This window comes from Carassius gibelio, chromosome B7 (assembly GCF_023724105.1).
Source record: "Carassius gibelio isolate Cgi1373 ecotype wild population from Czech Republic chromosome B7, carGib1.2-hapl.c, whole genome shotgun sequence".
Lineage (NCBI taxonomy): Eukaryota > Metazoa > Chordata > Actinopteri > Cypriniformes > Cyprinidae > Carassius > Carassius gibelio.
Window position 1 is genome coordinate 31,852,861 of NC_068402.1, and position 21,976 is coordinate 31,874,836.

Below are 21,976 nucleotides of genomic sequence, written 5' to 3' on the forward strand. Positions count from 1 at the left end.
TTCTGAATTTATAGCTGTGTTTGGAATTATATTAAAACAGTAGAATTTATGATTGCTATTACTAATTACTATAGAAATTGAAATCTAGAATAGAAATCTAATTATTTTATAAATATAACAACATAATTATCTTATATTATTATTACATTTTTATTTATTTATTTATTTTTACACTTATGGACGGAAAAATAGGTTGCTAAAAATTAAATATATCATTTTATATGAAAACAGTGAAAATAATAGATTTTTTTAGCTGTAATTCACAGCCTGATACTGTCAAATGAGGCTTTAGATGAACATGTAATAGCAAGATAGCACAACAAGTACCAAACCACACAGGCCACACAAACATAAACAAATGTAAAGAATAAAAACAAGAAGAATGCATGGGCACAAAACTGTACTGCAATTATAACTCAGTACAGAAAACATAAAGTCATCACATAATTAATCTTTGAATTCTGTAATGTTATATATATATATATATATATATATATATATATATATATATATATATATATATATATACATATATATATATATATATATATATATATATATATATATATATATATATATATATATATATATATATATATATATATATATATATATATATATATACATATATAACTCTTCAGCAGTGCATAGTTTTTTTTTTTAATGGCTTTTAGAAAGCAATTTTAACAGCATTATTTATTATGACTGATTTACAGCATCAGCATTCTGTAATGCATGTTGACGATAATTCAGAATGCTTTTTGTGAGATATATGTTGCAAGTAATTGAATTTAGCTTTAAGCTTAACAAAAATATCTAAAGATGAAGGAGATGAATTAAAAGCATCACCCAACAATGAAAATTTGTCAACATTTACTCATTTTTATGTTGTTCCAAACCTTATTCTTAGCCCAAGTGGATGCTAAGCAGAATATTCACACTAAAATGAGGACATGAATGGGGACAGAGTACTTCAATTTAAAATAGCACTATGAATAATATGTCATAAAACTAAACCATATGACTTATGTGCTGTAAGTCTTCTGAAGATATATATAGCTTTAAATAAGAAAACATACTGAAGTTTAAGTTGTTACTTGCTGAAAATCTTCTCCACTTCAGCTCCCTATTTGCATTCATGTTTATATGATTATGAAGTGTGAAGACGCAAATCTGCATTGGTTGTTGCTCGTGTTATGATTGATCGTGATGAACCAGTTTTAATATGCAAACGTAATAATGGCATTTGACAGCTATGGCAGGAGAGGATTAGTGAATTTTATCAGTTAATGAATTATACTCTAATGTGTTCCACACTATTTTTACCTTCATATGAGTTAGAATATAGCACAGTAAGTTGGTTCATGGTTTGCTGTACTTTTTAGGTTCAAAAGCATCGAACCCCACTTTCAGTGAAAGAAAAAGAGCAGTGTGAACATTTTGCATATGGCCTAACATTTTCTCTTGTGTGATATGTCAGAAAGCCATATTGGTTTCACTGATTTTTTTAGTACTTTTATTTTTCTTCCTCTTTCTCTGTATAAGTGGACGGCTTCATGGCATCTGTTTGTACATAGTTCTGTTGAACCTTGACTTGTGATTTATTTCTGAAAGTGAAATTAATCTGAATAAAAATGTTGTTGTAAAAAAAAAAAAGAAAGCCATATTGGTTTGGAACAACATAAAGGTAACTAAATGTAACTTGTTATTTTTGGGGTATACTATTAATTTAAAGGAAAAACTGAAACAAATAACTCTCGGGTTCTCCTTCCTTTGTCTTTTTTTGCCCGTCAATAACTTCTTAAACTTAAATAAACAAACATAAAATCAAATGATTGTGGACACACTACTGAACTTGTACTCCAAACAAAATGTGAGCTCTCCAAAAACTGTGGCCAAATCATCCTCAGCTGTACAGTTTGATCCAAACGATCTCACACCTCAGGAATAGAATGGTCCATTAGTGACTTTACAATACTGCTGGACATCCTGCAGCGAGAAAAAGAATGTTAAGAATACATTTGTGAGATGCAATAAAAGAAGGGGAAAAAGATACTTTCAGTAAAGTTGCATGAATAGACTGCTGATTGGCATTGAGTTCTGTCCACCCGCGGTTTCTTTTCCATACCTTTTCATCATGTGTTCAAAGATGACCACTGGCATCACAGTTACTGTGACAACTCCTCCGCTGGAATTAAGGATGTCTGTGATTTGGGAGTCCTAATCAAAGAGATGAAAAGAGAAGAAAGTGTCTTAAATTGAAATCAAGTGCTTTAAAGGGCCATGTTGTGATTAAGGAGACAGCAAAAGAGAAAGAAGGAAAACCAACAAATGCAATATACTGAAGTCATTTACCTTTAGTCCGATTATATTCTGACCATTGATCTCACAGATCTGATGATCAGTAAGGAGGCCGTTACGTGCAGCTGAGCTGTCTTTTACTATTGAGGTGATTCGACCCTTTTTAAAAAGAAAGCCGAGCTGGCCATTCATGTCCTTGTGAAGAGTGACAGTTCGCTCCAATGGCCTGCAAACAGTAAAAGTATTTTCAGTGCTGGTTTATAATTGCATAATGAACATGCATTTGTTAGTATTTCAGGCAACATTTTTGTTTTTACTTTTTTTATTATATATATATATATATATATATATATATAATACCAATAACGGGATATTTAGCCCCTAAAATGCAAATTTTGCCAAGGCAATCATGCCATAAAATGTAAATTTTAACCACGGAAAGCAATTTTTTATCTGGGAACTTCCTGGAAACGCGATTGGGCTAGTTTTGAACTAGTATTGTGAAGCAACTGGGCAGGATTTGTTGTGAAAACCAGGCAACCATGAGATGTGCATGAAAATCGCATTCGATTTTTTGCACAGCCCTACCTCAAGCCAAACAGAAGAAAATGGAAGAGGCAGGCAAAGTTGAAGAGTGGATGTAACCCTGTTAAGATTTCCTTGACACACTCCTCCATGGGAGCCAGAAACTTCCTAGGATGATATCTGATGTTGAGCCCTCCTGAATCAGGAAGGTGATGGATTCAGAGTGAAAGCATTCAACGTTCAGATTGATCAGAGCAGTGTGGTTATACAATAAAGGCAGTATATTTACAGTTTTCCATTGTCATTTGGCCTGAGTGAGACAGAAGGAATTCATCTGCTTAGGCTCCCCCAAAGGCTCTGGAGGGTGTGATGAGCATTCCAAGGGTGGTGACTGCAGGGCTGGCAGGTTGGTGACTGCTGGCAAGCACTGTGACCATGGAGCTTACAGTATGACAAAACTAATTGAATATGTATTGTTTAAATTTGAATTATTGACAAGTGCCATTTAACAAAACTGAATATTTTGTGGCATTTAACATGGTTCTGAATTAGAAATTTGAAACATTTGAAATTTAACACTACTGAATTTATCAAGACGTTATTTTTAAACAGCAATTATTTTTTCTGAAATCTTAGACCGCAAATATCCAGTTTTTTAAAATACAGCTTCAAGTTTTAAAGATGAAGAGGAAATTTGGAACATCAAATTCAATATTATAAAATTCAATATGGAGAAAGTCAGATAGGTCAGAAGTAATCCACAGGGAGGAGTAGTTGATCTCCAAAAAGTCAAACAGAATTCTCAGAATGTGAAATATTTGTCTAGGCCAGTGGTTCTCAACCTTTTTTATTCCAAGGCCCCCCTCCTCTCCAAATCAATACACACTTTGCAAAAATATCACTGCAAATTGTTGAAAACTTAAAAGTAGCTACTTAAAAGTATTGTAAACCTTAATTATAAAGTAACTTTAACAAATAAGCACGTCAACCTGCCAAACCAAACAACACCACAGGGAAACGCCAAAGAACTGCATACTGTACACAGATCCATGCAGCATAACTAAACACACCAAAGCACAAATGAAAAATTAAACTTTATGAATTTGTGGGGACACGACGATCGTAAGGCATTGTCATCAGTAAATAGTTCCTCTGTCATAATAAGTGAATTTAGTGTGAATGAAGCGTTTGATGCCCATATGTACTTAACTGATCCTCAGACACTTCACCAAAACACGGTTCTGTACATCTGTTATAAAACACTTGCTGTACATTACAGTATTTCACAACTGCTAAAACACTAAACCCCATTCTCTGAACCCTATGCTCAGTGGCCTAAACCCATTTGTCGAATCAGTCACTTTGAAGGCAAAATCTTAAACTAGTTCAGGTAGTTAAGACACTGTTTGCACTGTGTTGCAAAATGGTAAATACATGTGGCAAAAGTTAAACACAACTACAACACAACTGTCATCGTTTACACACAACAACTCAAAATTGTTCACACTTGTTTCTAATGATTTGACCAAATCAGTTGTCTAGAATAAGCCAGTCCAGGTGGCCCAGGTACGTTGGGTGTTGATACCACGATGGGCGGAAACAATGTGAGAGGAAGAGGAGGAAGAGTTTGTGTAAGAGGTCGTGGACGAGGAGGAAGAGTACAAGGACAACTGTGGCCACCATAATCAAGACATTCAGAGAAGAGAACAGGTAAATTTATTGTTTTTCTAATTTGACATTTGATATAGCACATCAGTTTGTCAATAGAAAGGGGAGTGTGGAAAAAAGAAAAAAAAAATAGAATACAATTTACATATGAATGTAATTTCCATTACTATTGTTTCTGTATGTATACATTTGTAAGAGCATTTTCCCTTTTGTAGAATTGCAAGACTACCAAATGAGGGTGCAAGGACTCCTTCGTTCTCCCAACAGCAAGAGGCTCTCATTGTTCATATGGTCCATTAAAACAATGTCTTCCGACTGCATGAAATACAGCAAAGACTTGTAGAAGACAATGTAAACTTTGAAGCTATCAACAGTGTCAGCCTTTCTACCATTTCCAGTGGCTCTCCACCATCAGGATGCTGAGGCAGAATGAGTCTCTCATTGACTTTGATTTTGCATTTGCACAATGTTTTGTGTAATACACTTTGCATTTAGAGTTGTCTTTGTTCTTTGAGCTTACTTTATTTTTATGCTGAAAATACAGTATAGAATTTCTGTATTACTTGCAGTACTTACAGTATGCAATATATTTGCTGTACTGAGTTGTAAATTATTTACGTATATTTATGGCAAAATTATTTTCAATATGCAATAATATATATATATATATATATATATATATATATATATAATCTGTAACTACATGCCCTGGACGCTGTGTTGTCAATTTTTTGATGTAGTGTCTAATGAATGCTGATGAGTGTTTATATATTGACTGGATGGGTTTATGTTTTTGAAAGCATTGTTTGATTTTGAACACAGATCAAATGGTTTTGAGGCATGTGTTTGATTTTGCCAGAAGAGTCAGGGGTTTTGTGTATGTAGTTTAAAGAATGGGTTTTGTGAAATACTGTAATTTTGACAACTATGTGAATATACAGAACTGTTTTCAAGCAGAATTAAGATGTTATAGCGATCCGTTCATCATGAGTGCAAATAGGTTTGTTTGCACATCAATAATAACGGACACATGCACACCTAGTCTATGACTCTTGTATGTCACTATAATAGCACCCCCATACCTAAAAAAGATTGAATAAAATAAAAACATTTGACTCACATGGATAAATAGGGAGTCATCTCATTTATCATCAGTAAAATATGGAGTGCCACAAGGATCCGTCATAGGTCCCCTTCTATTTTCAATATACATGTTGCCCCTTGGTAATATTATTAGAAAATACGGAATTAGCTTCCACTGTTATGCTGATGATACTCAGCAATATATCTCAACGAGACCAGATGAAACCTCTAAGTTATCTAAGCTAACAGAGTGTGTAAAAAATTTAAAAGATTGGATGACCAATAATTTTCTCCAATTAATTTAGGATAAGACAGAGATATTAATTATTGGACCAAAAAACACTACACAGAATCTTGTAGATTACAATCTGCAACTAGACGGATGTACTGTTACTTCTTCTACAGTCAAAAATCTGGGTGTTATATTGTCTTTTGAAAATCACATTTCCCATGTTACAAAAACTGCATTCTTCCATCTTAGAAACATTGCCAAGCTATGAAACATGTTATCTGTTTCTGATGCAGAAAAGCTAGTTCATGCATTCATTACCTCTAGACTGGACTATTGTAATGCACTTCTAGGTGGTTGTCCTGCTTCTTCAATAAACAAGCTACAGGTAGTCAAAAATTCAGCAGCTGGAGTCCTTACCAGGTCAAGAAAATATGATCCCAATTATAATAGTAATATAGATATTACCCCAATTTTAAAGTCTGCACTGGCTACCTATTAAGTCCAGTATCAGTTACAAATTATCATTACTTACCTACACTGTTAACCCTTGCTGTATTTTCTAGGGTAAATAACTGTAAAATAGCCAGTGTTTTGCTGTATCTTCTGGGAACAATATCTTACTGTAATATGAGGTGCATCTTTAAGAATGTATGCAGCTCAAATAATAAATTACAGTAAATTACTCTATGTACCCATTACAGGTACCAACTGTCACATTAATCAGTAAATTACTGTCCTCCGACACTACTCGAGTGCATTACGGCACATTATATTGTGAAGTATACACATATTCAGGCAGAAACCAAGGATTTATGCAATATGCATTAACACACACATACACACGCACTGACGCACTTATTCTAAAAGTGAAGGTGTTGCCTCTTTAAGGCAGCCTGGAGGTCAAGTCATTTGTTTACTTTTCAAGTGTGCATTGTTAGTCCAACAGTTGCGACGTTTTCACGTTTTAAGCCTTAAAATGGAACCTTACACAAGAAGTAAACTGTTCAAATTTAAGTGTGGTTTCTAGAATACTTTATGTGAAGTTTAATCGTTATTATTTGTTCTTGGACTTCCTTTGTTTCCAGAATGCTATATTGTTAGCTGAGTTTTGAGCCTCTCCTTAAAACTTTGAGTGACATCCCTTGGTGTTGCAAAATATTTAATTGATCAAAAATTTACCAACTCAGATTGTTTATTTATTTAGTAATGTTTTATTTATTCATTTAATTGGTTAGTCAACATTTGCCACAATGTACAGTTGCAAACTGTGCAATGTGCCTTTCCACCAGCTTAGTGTTTTTTATGCACATATAAAAAGACACCAACATAGAGCAAATTTTCAATATGCCTGTGGAATGCAGAAGTGCCCTTGTGCATTTAAGAAATTTGTTTAGGTCTCATATGCACAGAAATCACAGGCAATCAAAAACGATATAAAGTTATACATAGGCATCCACAGGCGAACACTGTCAGGTCCTAGCGTGTGCATTTGTGACTTGTAATTTTTCAGAGATGTGCTTCCACTTGCGAATTCATGAGATGGTAAAAAAGTTTGCTCACTCCCTTTAATTCACAAATTTTATTTAAATAATTAAATAAAACTATTAAAATAAACCCTTTTAAAGGGAATATTGCTACGTTTTTGCTGAGTAATCTATTTTTTATGTTGTTTTCAAGGAAACTATTGTTGACTAACCAATTAAATGAATAAATAAAACATTACTAAATAAATAAACAATCTGAGTTGGTAAATTTTTGATCAATTAAATATTTTGCAACACCAAGGGATGTCACTCTAAGTTTTAAGGAGAGGCTCAAAACTCAGCTAACCATATAGCATTCTGGAAACAAAGGAAGTAAAGGCCTAGTGGTTAGAGAGTCGGACTCTCAATCGAAGGGTTGTGAGTTAGAGTCGGGCCGGCAGGAATTGTAGGTGGGGGGAGTGCATGTACAGTGCTCTATCCACCCTCAATACCACAACTTAGGTGCCCTTGAGCAAGGCATTGAACCCCCAACTGCTCCCTGGGTGCTGCAGCATAAATGGCTGCCCACTGCTCTGGGTGTGTGTTCACAGTGTGTGTGTGTGTGTGTGTTCACTGCTCTGTGTGTGTGCACTTTGGATGGGTTAAATGCAGAGCACGAATTCTGAGTATGGGTCACCCTACTTGGCTGAATGTCATGTCACTTTTATTTTTTAACTTCCACCAAGATGTCAATAGAGACTGAGCAAACCCTACCAGCCACACTAAGGCTAGTCATGCTTGGTAGGCATAAAATATATAGTAAACAACCTATATGTTTCTTTGCAGTTTTCATGGTAACTTTTCATTTTTCAGGAGATAAACTTCTAACCTCATCTAAGTGGATGGTCAGCATTGAGGGGAAAGTGACACATTGCATTGAAGAGAAGCTGGTTTTTGCTGCAGCACTCTCTGTGCTTTTTGGTTGCTTATATGTTTTTAATATTGAGTACCAAGAATCAGCCAGTGCCACACTTGAGCTTATTCAAAGGTAAGTGTTAAAAATCATTATGTCCAATCATGGTTTTATTTAAGGAATATCTTTTTTGCCAATGTGTATTTGTTGTTGTACTTGGTTCTCATAATACAAGTATATATATATATTTTCCTTTTTAAGCCACAAAACTGAGTCTACAGTTAAAAGAAAGGTTCAAAATGTGAATCCACATGTCCATACATTTTTGCAGAGCCTTACCGAATTTGAATAGAAAAAAGTAAGCAAAAGCAGTATTTCTTAAGACTTTCATTATAAAGACATAAACTGGTCATTTAATATTTGTTGAATTATTACAGGTTTGGAACAACATGTGGGTCAATGGTGAATGAGTATTATATTTTGTCACTACTTATTTTGTGTGTGTGTGTAATATTGTAAAGGAAGAAAAAATTATTTCTATTCTGTTATAATTTTATTGTAAATATTGATTTCATTAATTTGCTTTTATTGAAAATATGCTTGATTAATTAAGTTACTAAAATACACTGGCGTTGTTGTTATTTATTTTACTTTTGTTATTATATTGTTAAGGAAATAAGAATACTTGTATTTTGTTTAGAATTTTTACTGATGTTGTAAGATGTTGTTTAGCCAATTCTATAGATAATGTGGTTGTTTTTGTGTTTTAGTATATGTTCTGATTTGTTTAATTTTGTGATACATTTCATGTTATGTATTTGTTTTTCCCAAATTAATAAAATATATTTGTATGAACATTTTATATGCATTCTCTTTAAAAAAAAAAAAAAAAAAAAATATTGTCATTCTGGTGTTACACAAAATATTATATACAGTAAATTTATATGCAGTATTATACTGAGTGGTTTCGTGTAATTACGGTAAATAACTGCCAACACTCCAGCCAGTTATTCACTGTAAATCTTTATTTACAGTATATAACTGGCAACACTGTTGCCAGTTAGTCACTGTAATGGTTCAGTTACAGTAAAATACTAGCAACACTGTTGCCAGTTAGTTACTGTTAAAGATTCATTACAGCAACTAGCTGGCAACAGTGTTGCCAGTATTTTACTGTAAAAAAACCTGGTAAGGGCTAACAGTGTATAAAGCACTAAATGGTTTAGCTCCTGCATACCTAACTAGCCTTCTACCACGGTATAATCCATCATGCTCCCTAAGGTCACAAAACTCTGGACTTTTGGTAGTTCCTAGGATAGCAAAGTCCACTAAAGGAGGTAGAGCTTTTTCACATTTGGCTCCCGAACTCTGGAATAGCCTTCCTGATAATGTTCGGGGTTCAGACAAACTCTCTCTGTTTAAATCTAGATTAAAAAACGCATCTCTTTCGCCAAGCATTTGAATAATGTATCTTAAATTGTGAGTATAGTTGTATCTGATCAAATGTGCATTCTTATTCTTTAGCTTGGGTTAAACTAATTAATTTTACTATGTTGGAACAGCAGAACTAACAAATATTGCTACAAGTGTGACTGCATCATATAATAATTACTAATTATGAATAATAACAGAAGCAGCGGTATCCGCTCACAGTTGTCCTAAGGCAGCAGTCTGCTTACAAAGCTCCAGACATGGCGGTGTCCCCTCAAGGTTCCCCCGAGGTGACGGTGTCCGTTCACAATTCCCCTGAGGCAGCAGTGTCCACTCATAATGCTCCAGAAATGGTGGTGTACGCTCATGTTTCCCCAAGGTGGTGGTGTCCGCTCACAGAGCTCCAGAAGCAGCGGTATCTGCTCACTGTTCTCCTGAGGCAGCAGACTGCTTACAAAGCTCCAGACGTGGCAGTGTCCAGTTCCTCCGAGGCGGTGGCATCCATTCACAATTAATAACAGAATGCATAGGCGATATAAAAATCTAGATGATGAGTAATTACTTACTGCTAAATTACAAAATTATTATAATTATAGGACCTAAAAACTCTGCATGTAAAAACCTAGAACGCTGTCTAAGACTTGATGGCTTCTCTGTCAATTATTCGTAATCAGTTAGGATCCTAGGTGTGCTATTTGATTGCAATCTTTCCTTAGAAAGCCACGTTTCTAGCATTTGTAAAACTGCATTTTTCCATCTCAAAAATTTATCTAAATTATGGCCTATGCTCTCAATGTCAAATGCAGAAATGTTAATCCATGCGTTTATGACCTCAAGGTTAGATTATTGTAATGCTTTATTGGGTGGTTGTTCTGCATGCTTATTAAACAAACTCCAGCTAGTCCAAAATGCAGCATTTAGAGTTCTTACTAGGACTTTGAATCTTGAATCTTTGGGTAGGCAGCGATTCGATTCGATTCGATTCACGAATCATGATTCATAGGTTTTCGATTCGATACAAGAATGATTTTTGCAAATTTAGAATGATTCAATTCGATTCGATTCACAATTAGAAAAAAAAAAAAACTTTTGTCCTTTGTTAGATGCTAGTTTAATGATGCTATTGCATGAAATGGCTATACGTAAAAATGTATGTTAGCCAAGATTTAAAAAAAGAGCTTTAAAAGTATTATGTATAAACTAGCATTTTGTCACACCAAGGGCGTAGCCATCAATTCGGAAGAGACAAATGTCAAATACAATAATTTTATGTATGTAGCCTATGCATTATTATTATTATTTTTACAAGGAATTCTCTTATTTTTTTATTACTTTTAATTTGCTCTAAGAAATCAAATAAAGCACTGCTCGACAATAATCATTATTTGTAATCGATAATTGTTACCTAATGCCAATTTTATGATTGTTTTATATAGGCTACTACATTTAATTAGCTATTGTTTTAATTTTCTGCACAGAATAAGGTAGAAAATATACTTTATAGCATCTGTACACATTTATCATTCAATGGAACTGTGCGTATGATTTACTGACACTTTAATGACACTTACATATATGCTCCGTCCATGCAATAAATTTAATTTAATAGTGGAGCGTATTAAGGAGAGATGCGAGGCACAAACATTTTTCAAGGTCTCCATTAATTTTTGCGTGTAGTAATTTATTGTGTATATATTTTGAAAGCACTGAATCGCTATAGAAATAACGATTCATTTGATTCTTAGCATTTTAAATCAATTACTTAAATCATGTTTCTTATTGGTTCTAGAAAGAACTAGGGGTGTAACAATTCACTCGTTTTCTCGATGCATCGATTACAAACCTGGACGATGCATCGAGAAAACGAGTGAATCTTTACACCCCTATTTCTTACTAGAACCAAGAAGTACAACCATATTTGGGGAAGTAGTGGCCTAATGGTTAGAGAGTTTTACTTCTAACCCTAAGATTGTGGGTTCGAGTCTTGGGCTGTCAATACCACAACTGAGGTGCCCTTGAGCAAGGTACCGAACCCCCAACTGCTCCCTGGGTGCAGCAGCATAAATGACTGCTCACTGCTCTGGGTGTGTGTTTACGGTGTGTGTGTGTTCACACTTTGGATGAGTTAAATGCAGAGCATGAATTCTGAGTATGGGTCACCAGACTCGGCTGTATGTCATGTCACGTCACATCATTAGCCCGGTTCTGTCAACACTGCACTGGCTACCTACAGTATTAAACATTGTGTAGATTTTCAAATGTTGCTAATTACTTATAAAGCCCTGAATGGTTTAGCACCTCAGTATTTGAACGAGCTCTTCTTACATTATAGTCCTCCACGTCCACCGCATTGTCAAAACTCTGGCAATTTGATAATACCTAGAATATCAAAGTTGCCGTGTCTGCTCAGAAAGCTCCCCACAATTCCCCCGCCATTGATGTTCCATCATAGCAGCTCCACACTGGTTCTGCCCTGGGTGCCCATCCCGCCGGCTCTGCCTCAGTCCTAAGTTCCCCCTCCAGCACACAAACCTGACCGTATTCTAGTTATTATCCTGTTCTTGTTTGAGTGGTTTTCAGATCTTGTTTGATCTGTTTCTGTTTCTGTTTGGCCTTGTCTAGTTTTGTTTTTTGTAGTATACCTGCATTTGGACCCAGACCCTGTGTACACAGTTTTCCCTGCACCTGACTGTGTCTTTAGGGTCTTAATAATAAAGTCTATAACATACTTTGGTAAAAGAAAGTTTCAATGGTAGTGTAAAAACAACAAAATTTTTACCTTGTCAAAAATAGCTTTTTTCACAGCAAGCAGTTTCAGTGCATTTCCCTTTAAATGCTAATGAGTTCTGCTATCCCTGGCCATTTCCCTCTGTGCGGTGATGTGCAGTTCTCTGAGAAACTGTACACTTTAGCTACATTCATCATGAAACTTGCTAACTATCACAGTATTAGGAAAGGCGATTTGTATAATTCATTAAAAACTTATACTCACTTCTTCTGGAGGTGAAGCTGAATCATGAATGATTTGCACAAACATAAATGCATTTAGGCAGATTGAAAAAACAAAAGAAAAAACAAAACATCTTCAGTGGCTCAGATGTTGGGAGTAAATGATGAATGCTATATTCATTATTACATCCAACAACAAAACACCTGAATCACTTGTCTACAACTATGAAGAATCACAATTCTTGTCTACAACTGCTCCAGCATCTAAACAATGGCAGAATGATGACAGCTCACTCAGGGCGGGTCTAAGGTAAAACGCTAGTGTCAATCAACAATCGTGGGAGGGGTCTGGATCTGTGTGATGTCAGCTGTCTTAACCGTCCATGCTTGTGTACTGCAAACACATAGCTTCATCACTGTGTATGTAACACAACTCTGTTTAATGTTTTGAACATTAAAGCATGTCAACATATTATGTTACACCAAATACACAAAATAATGATCTTTAAAAAAGCATCATATGACCCCGTTAATAAAACAACAAAACACAGATAGAAAAACTACCCAATAGTCATGACTGAAAAACTTCAGGAAGGAAACAAGGATCACTGGTAGATATGGGAGAAGACTCAGGTGGTGCTCCAGTACAAAACTAAACAAAACATACATATAAACTGAGATATAACTTACAATTCAAAAGGCTATGGTTTAATTTATTATTATTAAACATTAATTGTTGAACCCTTCTGCTCTTTGTTTAGACCAAAACGACTCTTATTTTTAATTATATATATTTTTAATTATAATAAAATAATACCCCTCTCCCCTCGTACTTTAGTACCCAAATGTTGACAGGTATGATCGTGTAACAGTGCTTGGTGTATACCCAAGCTTGAATTCTGAATCAAGGTCTTTTCCCATTCCCCTGTCTCCTGTTATTACTGTTGCTAAAATTCAGGCCTTGCCCAAAAAATTAATTGGCTTATACAATTTGACAAATTAAAACTCTTTTCATGAGTGTCTCTAATACCTACTTAATTTTTTTTATTAATAATGGTTTACAACAATAGTTGCTGTGCAGTTGTAAGGCTTAAACTACATTCACACACCCTCCGGCATCTGATCTCTTCATGAATAATTAATGACAACCTGATCCTCATAAATTAAACATCATTGTGCAGAGTATTTGAAACCTGCACAAATGCTCTATGTATGATGAATGTGTGCATGTGTGTGTGTACCTGTCTCGCACAGCCAAAGTGATCTTCTCTGGGTTGGCATTCTTGAGCTCCTTATGTGCATTATCACTACTCCAGCCTGCACATGATATGCCATTGATCTGCAGAATCTGATCACCAAAACGCAGCCCTGCCAGTGCTGCAGGAGTGTTAGCCTGCACTAACTGCACAAACACGCCCTGAAACACACATTTGGAAATGTTAATCAGAGATTACAAATATACTTTTGGAGTGTACTGCTATGATGTGAATGTGGATGTCATTAATTAAAACAAAATATTTGGAAATTATTCAAATATCTAAATGTTATGTATATTTTCACTATTTCACTTTTTGATTATTGATATGTTGCAATAGATTGTATCTTATTGGATTGCTAGATTATTAAATTATATTAATTCAAGTGTAAAAGTATTTATAACATTAAAGAAATACATTATCTATGACTTTGAGGCGGAGTCCAATCTTCCCATCCATGTCTTTGCACAGCACCACCTCCCGAACACCCTGTCGAATCTCTGCCCGCTTCACCCCCAGGTCACTTCCTGTTATGGGGGCTGCCACCCAGCTCATTCCATGTGTGCAGACACTAAGAACCTAAAATGAATTGGGGAATATATAATAGTGTAAAATAAATATTTTGTCAAATGACTCATAATATACTTCATGTGGTAACATCACAATTAATTGGTTTAATTCAAGGTGAATATATTGTTTTAAGTGACTATAATCAAGATGATATTATGTTATAACTATGAAATTAAATTTCAAAGATAAGTACAGCTTTATAACCCTGTAAGAGCAAATGTTGTGATGTTACAACATCAGTTTTAGATTCACTAAAATAATGCTGCTCATGGTTTTTTTTGGAGATTCAATCAAGATTTTATAATTATTAATTGGTAAGTTCAAGTTGAAGAATAAATTATTTCTTAAATCGTTTGAAATTATTTGTGTAACATTATGGTAGCACTTTATTTTACAGTCCTGTTTCTCATGTACATACTATGTACTTATTATAGTAATTACAATAACTATGTAATAACTATGTACTAACCCTGAACCTACCCCTAAACCTAACCCTACCCCATTGTAGTTACCTTGTGTTACCAGAACTTTCTTAGATAAGTACACTGTAAGTACACTATAAGTACATGTTAGTACACGTACTGTAAAATAAAGTGCAACCAACATTATTTTAAACTACCGGTCTCTTATAATTTATAAAATGTATTTAACTGGTTCTTTGCTTGTTTGCCCAAATATCTGCTTGCTGCATGAGGGACAGGTGATAATGTTTTGGAATGTGGGGGTTATAGGTGCTATTAGCATGATAAGTAAAGGGCACAATAAGTTCCCAATAAATCAGAAAATATTTTGTGAATTCAGTAGAAAGTGTGAATTCCATGTGAATGTGTGAAAGTCTGGCACAGATGAAAAGTAATGAAAGTGAATTATGCGATATTTGTCAAATAAACTGACGTTTCAGTAATGTTTTCATGAGCAACACAATCACTTTTTATATACTGCTTAATACAGTGACATATTTTCGAGAATAAAGTTCAACATGATCATATACTATTTAAATACTAATAAAGTGGGGGGATATATGCTTTTATCAGTGTTGTATGATAAACATGACTCAATATAACAGTGCCACTACAGTAAAAAAGCTTTTACCATTCTTAAAACATAGATTTGTGGCTATTATTGGAATTGAAAAGGTTAGAATAAACCCAAAAATATGTGATCGTTGTCATGCGGTTAATCTGGCAAATCGTGAAAAAGCTGTTTCGTCATCATTGTTCCTGCAGTCGCTCTGGAGACACTGCATCTGAGTCAGCCGGCTGGTCTCAAAATGCTCTTGCGTTACTTTGATGCCACATATGACAGTTAAGTGGCATCAGTGCCATCTCAAGTCAGACAAAATTTCTAACCGGCATGCACTGCTTCAAGTGGGAATTTTATTGATTTGTGAAGAGCTGCATTAAATCGAACGCACCTTTCGTGACTGGTTGCTTTAGTCATGTGCCTTGTTTTCCATTGGTTGGTTTGTCTCGTGTGACCCTTATTGTTTGGTATTTATAGCCCTCATGTTGCCATTGTCTCTCCTTAAGTATTGAATATATAACCACTTTTTGGTGAGTTGTTTCATGTCTGCTACTCCAGGGCCTGCTCATGTCATGCCTGCCAAGCCAAAGCCTGCTCAAGTCATGTCTGCTACTCCAGGGTCTGCTCCCATCATGTCTGCCAAGCCAAAGCCTGCTCACGTCATGTCTGCCACTCCAGGGCCTGTTCTGGTCATGCCTGCCAGAATCTGCTCACGTCACATCTGCTTTGCATCTTCACATCTTTACGTCATGTCTGCCAAGCCATCGTCTGGTCACATCATGCCTGCAAAGCCAGCACCTGTTCACATCATGCCTGCACAGCCAGCTACTCCAGTGCCTGCTCATGTCACATCTGCTATACCAAGACCTCTTCATGTCATGTCTGCCAAGCCAGAGCCTGCTCACGTCATGCCGGCCACTCAAGAGACTCTTCACAACATTGCCGCCACTCAAGAGCCTTTTTGCAAGATGGCCACCAGCTCAGCGTCTCTTTGCAAGATGGCTGCCAGCCCAGAGTTTCTTCGCAAGATGGCTGCCATGTCTGAGAACCCCGGCCAAGATGGCCACCACGCCTGAGCCTCACCATGCCACAGCAGTCACGTCAGAACTTTGTCATGTCATGGCTGCTGCTTGCTTCTCCTGAATCTCGACCCATGTTAAGAGAGAGCCTTGTCATGCCATGGCCACCTTTCCAGAACCCTGTCATGCCATGGATGTCATCCAAGTTTCCCCTAATAATTTTTGAGAGGGTGGGTGGGGGCTATAGTACCCAAGCATGGATCCACCTCTGATGTCAGTGCGAGCGGCTGGAATCCTACTGGTCTCTACACTTTCAAGCCTCACAACGTCAACACACTCAAAACGCCCTGTCTGCTGCGCTGCCCGTGACTAGATGTCTTCACAGTGCACCCTGCAGGTTCGGGTCCAGCTTTCAAATAATATACGGGTCCTGGTCGGATCCGGGTAGGCATTTCTCGGATCTACACGGGACCAGGTCCAACTTTTAAAATAATAGATGGGTCCGGGTCAGTTCGGTGTAATACATTACGGGTCTCTTGCGGATTTTGGACCCATGAAGACCTCTACCCGTGATGACGAGTGTTTGGGTTACACACTGCACTCCTGAGACCTCTCCTGTCCACGAGTCTGCCCCAGAGGCCTTTCCTGTCCACGAATCTGCCACAGAGGTGGTGGCATCCGCTTTCATGGAGGCCATTCATGAACTCACAGACTGCCCTGTCAGGTCCAAGTAGGCCATTCATGAACTCTCTGCTTGGCCTTTTATGGCCATTGAGGCCATTTAAGAATAGTCTGTCTGCTATCTCATTGCTATTGAGGCAGCTTAATTCTCTGCCTATTCTATAACATTCAAGTTGTAACATTTGGCCCTATTGGTAAAATTTACAATTGTTCAAATGGGGTCAGATTATATTGCATGAGAGCTTTGAGTGTTTAAAAAGATGAGACAGAAAACAATTTAAAAGTGACAATCAAAGATGTATTTACAATTTTCACAAGGAACTTAAAACAACACAATAAAACTAAAATAACTTAGGCAGTTAACCTGTTGAGCGGTATGTCCTTGCCCCTGAGAGTACAGTCCCACATATGGGATTTAGAGCGTTCAGTGACGTCAACTGCCAAATTCAAACTGTGTTTTCACACTTTGGCTGGCCTTGACCCTCCACTGTTTAACAGTCTGTCATTGCTCCATGGTCCTGGCTCTCCACTGTTCCACAGTCTACCACTGTGCCATGGCCCAGGTCCTCCATTGTTCCACAGTCTGCCTCTACTCCACAGCCCTGGTCCTCCATTGTTCCACAGTCTGCCTCTACTCCACAGCCCTGGTCCTCCATTGTTCCACAGTCTGCCACTGCTTCACAGCCTATACCCGCCATTACACCATGGTCCTGGCCCACCACTGCTCCACAGTCTAGACCTGCCTCTGCTTCACGGCCCAGGTCAACCATGGATCCACTAGCCAAATCTGCCATTGCCAGATGGTCCAGGTCCACGGCTCCACAGTCCTGTTCCTCTGCCATGCCATGATCCAGGTCCTGTTCCCCTGCATGGGCTTGGCCTGCCATCCCTCCCCCAGTTCCACCTCCACTCTACTACACTCCTGGACTTTTAGGTTGGGTGTTACCTAAGGGCATCTGGAGCTGCCCTTAGAGGAGGATATGTAACATGGGGTCTGGGTTTCATCTCATGTTTATGTTTTCTGTTCTTTTATTTTGATATTTTTCATGTGTTTCTTTCCTCTAATGTGATCATGTCATGTGCTACTCTTGTCTGTGTCTCATGTTGTGATTGGTTGCTTTAGTCTTGTGCCTTGTTTCCCATTGGTTGGTTTGTGTCATGTGACCCTTATTGTTTGGTAATTTTAGCCCTCATTTTGCCATTAGGTTCGGGGTCTAAACAGCATTGTGTAGACCCAGGTCAGCCAAATTCACCACATGACAACAATCATAAGTGTTTGGGGTTTAATCTAACCTTTTCATTTCCAATAACGCCCACAAATCTGTGCTTTTAGAACAGTAAAAGCTTTTTACTTAGTTGCACTCTTTTATTGAGTCACGTTTATCATAAAACACTGATAAAAGCATATATACCCCCACTTTATTATTATTTAAATAGTATATGATTATGTTGAACTTTATTCTTGAAAAGATGGCAAATATTGCATTTAATTTACTTAATCTTTGATAGAGTATGCAATCACAGCATGAATGTCACTAACGGGAGCAGAAAGTGTCTGGCTAACATGTCTGTTTTCAACTACACTCCTGACTGCAAGTGGCTGCTCTTGTTGACCACCACCTGTACCCGTGCTTCAAGTCAAATGCTGAATGTATTAACCTCTGTTTGGTGAGTTGTTTCATGTCTGTAGTCAAGTTAAGTTAAGTCAAGCCAAGTCTAATCAAGTCTTTGTGTTTTGTTTGGAGTTTTGGATTTCACTCTGTATAATAAAACTGCAAATTTCCATTCAGTGGACCATCATTACAGGTGTGTTAAGTCCGTTCACACCAAAACTGATAACTATAAAGATAACGATATTAGCGTACACACCAGTAAACGATATCATATGTTTATTCTAGGCGCACATGTGTCAGTCGCTTTAAATTCTTGAGCTTGTTAAAGCAGGATGGATTCTGATTGGCTGTCAATGTTTGTATCATTTACCAGTTGGAAAAAAATATTCTGAAAAGGATTCCAATGATATCGTTTCTCTGTGCCTTTATCGTCATAGTTGTAGTGTGGACTCTACTATTCTTTGATAATGAGAATGATTTTTAGAACTATATCTTTATCGTTATTTTTATAGTTATCGTGCTTGGTGTGAACGAGCCATGACAGTATATTAGTTTTACCATAAATGTTTGTCTGTACTTTCGGCAATAATCATTAACCTTATTTGACAGACCATGGATTTAATTATGAAATTACATATAAAGTTTTACTTGAGTCCGAAGTGTGATGTATCCTCTGTTTTCTAGGACTCTGTTTTCTTGGATTCTTAAGTTTTATTTTTGTTTTTTCTCCATTGTGGTATATTTACATTTCCTGTTGCTTTTATCCTGGTTAATTGGTTAAAGAATAATATTCACCTGAATATAGTTTTGTTCCTTATTTTATTTTGTGAATATACACCCTCAGAATTTTGTGAGTTATTTTTCTTAACACAACCTGTTTTATTAGCAATAAAAATTTTGATTCATGCCTTCTTTTTGTTTATCCTTTAGTCATGGATTGTTTTCACTTGTAAATGAAAAAGCAAAAAGTAAATAATTTCTGTAGTAACTACTCTTTTTTTAATACATGCAAAGTGTACTTCTTTTTCACAAGAGAATGTCTTGTTTTTGTGTGTTATTTTGAAAAAGGATATAAGCCGATGAGCAGTTTTCAGGCACAAAAACACTCACCCCACTGGTCTCATCAGGAACTGCAGAGGAAAGACTTTGTTGAGCTTCTGCACTGAGATTTAGACCCATAAACTCATTCAGCCCAGGGTACAACCTGCTAGAAGTAGCTAAAGAGAGACAGACAACATTACAAATGGTCTAAGATAAGTGGGAAAAATCTGATATCTCAAATTGACTTATATTTTTCAGTCTCTTTTCTGTCATATATGTTATCATGCATATGTACAACACAGAATCTGATTCTTACCTAGCTCTTCTGATTTTGGATCAAAGTAAGGCTCAGTTTCTGGAAGAGGTAAAGCCTTTAATGGGCTCGCAGGAGGGGTGTTCTGTGCCTACATAAAATGGGGGGTTGTGGGGGGGGGGGGCGTGGTCATTTCTGATAGGTATATATATTTAAATACACACATGCACACAAAAATACATACACACATAAATAAATCAATTTCCAACCTTCATGAACTTATCCACCTTCATGTCTTCTAGAGATGGATACAGTGACATGGTTATTATTCTCTTTCGAGCCACTTGAATTTCCTGAAGAAATGTTAATGTTTTAGCTATTGTAACAACAGAAATATAATTTACTGTCTAAAAGCATAAAACACTATAGGCCTGATAGAAACTTAGACTAATTATTATTATACTATTTATTTTTATTTATTTTTCTTTAAACATTTCCTTATTTCCACATTTCCATGTGTAGTTTTCGCTTTATAAAGATACTAGATGACAACAAATATCCGCTTTTAGGCTTCTGGTCGTTCGCGGAAGGAAGATTTGTTTCTTGAATGTACAGGTTGCGCGTTATTGGAATATATAATAAAAGACAGCACGATTTAAGATATGATGTCGCAATGATTAATATTTATACATGATAGCTGTGACTGTGACAAGTCAACATTAGCTCGTTTTCAGGCGCTTTGTAAGAATGCGGCCAGGATGATGCGCACTCACCTTGACGCTGCAGAAGTCTAGGCGCACCAATAAAGTATTATACGGCTTCAGTGCTCGTCGGTCCGTTTTATTGGATAGTAAACGTATGACAGCTGATTTAGTTCACTGGATCTTAGAGGTAAAGAATGTAATGTCCTCGGGTGTGCTGGATGAGGGAAATACAGCCTACACTCGAGCGCAAGTCAGCACATCTCCCCTGAGTGAGCGCCCTCGTTCGACTAAAATAGCTTACTTGCAGTACATGAAAACGCGAGGGGGAAAAAGCATTGGACTGTGCTTTTTTTGCTGGACTGTAACCGTTTAAATAATAACATTTTTGAAAATAGAGAAAGTACTGCAGTGCACTAAACCAACACAGACAAAATAATCAAATAAACAATATACACAGATCTTATGAGCATATTTCAGTCTTCCAAAGTCTTGCTTTTGAGAAGAAGAATTTACCTTTGTGACATAGGCTGCTATGTAAAATAATTGCATAATACATAGCAACCTGATACACAAATACAACACACAGATCTAAAGTGTCACAGGTTACTCCAATAACCATCTTAAACCTTCTGTAGAATAATTTGCCTTTGTGACATAGGCAACTATGTAAAATAAATGCATAATACATGATGGCAACCTGATACATACACACACTCACACACACCTAAAAGTGGCACAGGTTACTCCAACAACCCTCTTTACTCTTCCGAAAAAGGGACATTGGATGTCTTTATTTATTTATAGTCATTTACATTTTTATTTACGTGTGAAGATTTTATTTATGTGTAGGTCTAAATAGTACCATAATTTGATGGTGGAACACTGTTAAAAATTTGATTTTAATGTTAAGTTAAAATATATTCCGAGTTACACTTTGCACAGTAGGATTTCTCTTGGATTTAACTGCACTCAGAAATTTCTTGTAAACAAATGGCATCATACTGTGCTTCTAACCTGTCATTATTTTGACAAAAGCTTTCGTTTATCATACTTCTGACACAAGTAGATTAGAAATTTTTAATATAAATGTGCAATGTCGAAGAGCCCAAACAAATGGGATCAGGTAAGGTCGGCACAATGCTATTGGAGACCTCTATACCTTATTTATCAAATAATTATTTTTAATATAGGCTAATTCGAGTCAAATATGCAAATATTCATCATATAGAAGCTGTATTGTAGCTGTTAAGC

The 21,976-nt window shown here is 36.4% G+C and overlaps 1 protein-coding gene across 1 annotated transcript; it reads right to left on the bottom strand.

The window, feature by feature from the left end:
* Positions 1-678: 678 nt before the first annotated feature.
* On the bottom strand, positions 679-21,246 carry sdcbp (syndecan binding protein (syntenin)). The gene is made up of 9 exons (XM_052560221.1): positions 20,795-21,246; positions 20,291-20,374; positions 20,085-20,172; positions 19,838-19,944; positions 14,239-14,400; positions 13,807-13,982; positions 2,356-2,527; positions 2,129-2,220; positions 679-1,989 (listed from the first exon to the last, which is right to left on the bottom strand). Exons 2-9 carry the CDS (start codon positions 20,339-20,341, stop codon positions 1,935-1,937), a joined length of 903 nt encoding a protein of 300 aa, XP_052416181.1. The 5' UTR covers positions 20,342-20,374; positions 20,795-21,246; the 3' UTR covers positions 679-1,934.
* Between the last annotated feature and the right edge of the window lie 730 nt (positions 21,247-21,976).